This window comes from Populus alba, chromosome 17 (genome assembly GCF_005239225.2).
Source record: "Populus alba chromosome 17, ASM523922v2, whole genome shotgun sequence".
Lineage (NCBI taxonomy): Eukaryota > Viridiplantae > Streptophyta > Magnoliopsida > Malpighiales > Salicaceae > Populus > Populus alba.
The window spans coordinates 16,432,470-16,434,801 of record NC_133300.1 but is presented as its reverse complement, the minus strand read 5'-3'; the positions used below and the strand labels follow the sequence as shown (position 1 = coordinate 16,434,801).

The window sequence follows — 2,332 nt, the reverse complement described above, 5'->3', positions numbered from 1 at the left end:
TTGTTTAGGATTCTTGTTGTGAAGCAAGTGTTTTTATTTAAAAATATATTAAAATATTCTTTAAAAATTTATTTTGAGATCAATAATTCAAAATTATTAAAAAAAAATTATTATGAAAGGTATAATGGGTTTTGGCAATCCCATAATGTGAACTCTACACACACCAAATGGTCCCATTCTAGCCACCTAATCGCAAAAGCTTGATGGTGGGGTGAAGTTGTTTTACAATTAGAACAAAGAAAATATAAAATAAATTCTCCACCTTAAGAAAAAACTTTAGTTGATGCTCATCCACCAAGATTAATTTCCCTAGCAAGTACTAATCCACATGATATGTTGGCCTAGTCATCCTCCAAAAAAAGCCTTTACTCAGTGCGCACTATAATTTAATTATTTATAATTGTCGGTATGCCACAAAACTTGAATGATGTTAGCAGATCTTACATGATTGACAGCAAAGTCATCGAGCTAGAAGCTCCTCCAGAACATAGCAGGAGATATATATGTGGATGAGATTAATTATGCATATTGAAGCAATTGTAAACCATGCCATGCCATGCTTTACAGATTGATTGATTGATCTATAGATGGTAACTGCGAGCAAATTATAGGGTAAGATCTTATGCAGTGTCTCTACCGACGATATATATCTGTTAATATATCAACCGACAAAGTTAGTAATAGAAACAATTCTGTCAATAAAGATAAATATTGATGGAAAAAATCTGTCGATATTTTTATTTGTATTTATCGATTTTTTAATATTAATAAGCTCCTCAACGCAACTTCCCTACAACATGGATGTTCAGATGAGTTGCAGGTGCTATGGTGGAATCTGAAAGCGATCTAAAGCTCCCTTCAATCCCAGTTGAAGAGGCGAAACTTGCCTGGTTTCATTAAATTTAGGATTGGACCTGACAGAATGTGAAACGCAGAGGGGCCATGTCTGATTTTTCAGTGGATAGAACAAATTGAAAAACTATATATATGCCAGTTTCAGTTTCTTTCACACACGTCTAATTTGAGTCTCATCATCTCGATTTTGAATAATACATCACATATACCTTGTGGTTTTGGTGCTTTATTTATGGCCATGGTTTCACTATGCACCCTCATGCACATTAAACATTCTAAGAATGATATTCCTCGTAAAAGAAATGTGCCGCTAATCGATGTAGCCATGCGTTTGGCTAGACAGGAATCTAGCTAGCTAGGCATCTCTCATGGACTTCGTCTTTATGATTAGAGGGTATTATAATATTATTTTTGTTTTTCCTGTAATTTTCTATTTGATGTTTTCTTCCCCTCCTTTTTTTTTTCTTTTTTATACTATTGGTCGATTTTTGATAGTGGATGCGGCTGCTTGGAAACGCCAGCAGTCCAATGATTGTTTGCTTGAACTTGGTGGGAAAATGGGTCTTTAGTAAGTGAGACAACAGTCGCAGAATTATAGTGCACACCAAGAAAGAATCAATCTTTGCTTTATAAAACCATCGGCTTCTTGGTAACAGCACAAAAGCAACTTGTTACTTCTAAGCACCCTACCACTTTAACTTTTGTCCTATAAATACAGGGCCTTTCATCAAGCTCATCACATTGCACTGAAAAAAAAAAAAAACAAGAGAGATAAAAGGAGAGGGAGTTCTTGGAGATGAGGCCAGCAACCAACCCATCAGGAGGAGGTGGCGGTGCTCATGGAGGATTCTGGCATTGGAATTCTCCTGTTGCTTACGTCTTTGGTGGTCTAGCACTTATGTTGGGGCTGATAACAGTAGCGTTGATAATTCTTGCTTGTTCTTATAGAAAATCTCTGTCCAACTCTTCAAGAAGGGAGGCTGAATTAGATGAAAAACCAGCAAAGCAAGTGGAGATAGAGGTTGATTTTGAGCCAAAGGTAGTTGTTATCTTGGCTGGGGATGAGAATCCTACATGCCTGGCAAAGCCTGTTTCTTGCAACTGCAAAACCAGCGAAAAAGCTTGAAGTCTCTCTTGCAGTCTAGCTAGTAATTTAAGTAGCTTCAATTTTGAAACTAAAGACAGGACACCGTCTTTTTGTAGTTCTGCTCTTCAATTTTGGCCCTTTTTCTATGATTCTTGCGGGAATATATATATTAAATGATGAGTATTGATAGATAAATGAAGCTATTTTTCTTGGTTCTTTCATTTCGAATTTTCCTGGTTGTGAGATTTGATTGCTTTGTTTCACTGGTTCTTCGATCTTAATGATCATGCTGCAGTTTGTCAAAAAAAAAAAAAAAAACCAAAGGAGGAAGGATTGTCTAATTTGTTATCCAATTAAATAAAGATATATAATCTTCAATATTTGCTCATC

General features: G+C 35.8%; 1 protein-coding gene across 1 annotated transcript; it reads left to right on the top strand.

Annotated features, from left to right (window-relative positions):
- Positions 1-1,651: 1,651 nt before the first annotated feature.
- Positions 1,652-1,981, top strand: LOC118030136 (protein GLUTAMINE DUMPER 6). The gene has a single exon (XM_035034136.2). It carries the CDS (start codon positions 1,652-1,654, stop codon positions 1,979-1,981), a length of 330 nt encoding a protein of 109 aa, XP_034890027.1.
- The last annotated feature ends 351 nt before the right edge of the window (positions 1,982-2,332 follow it).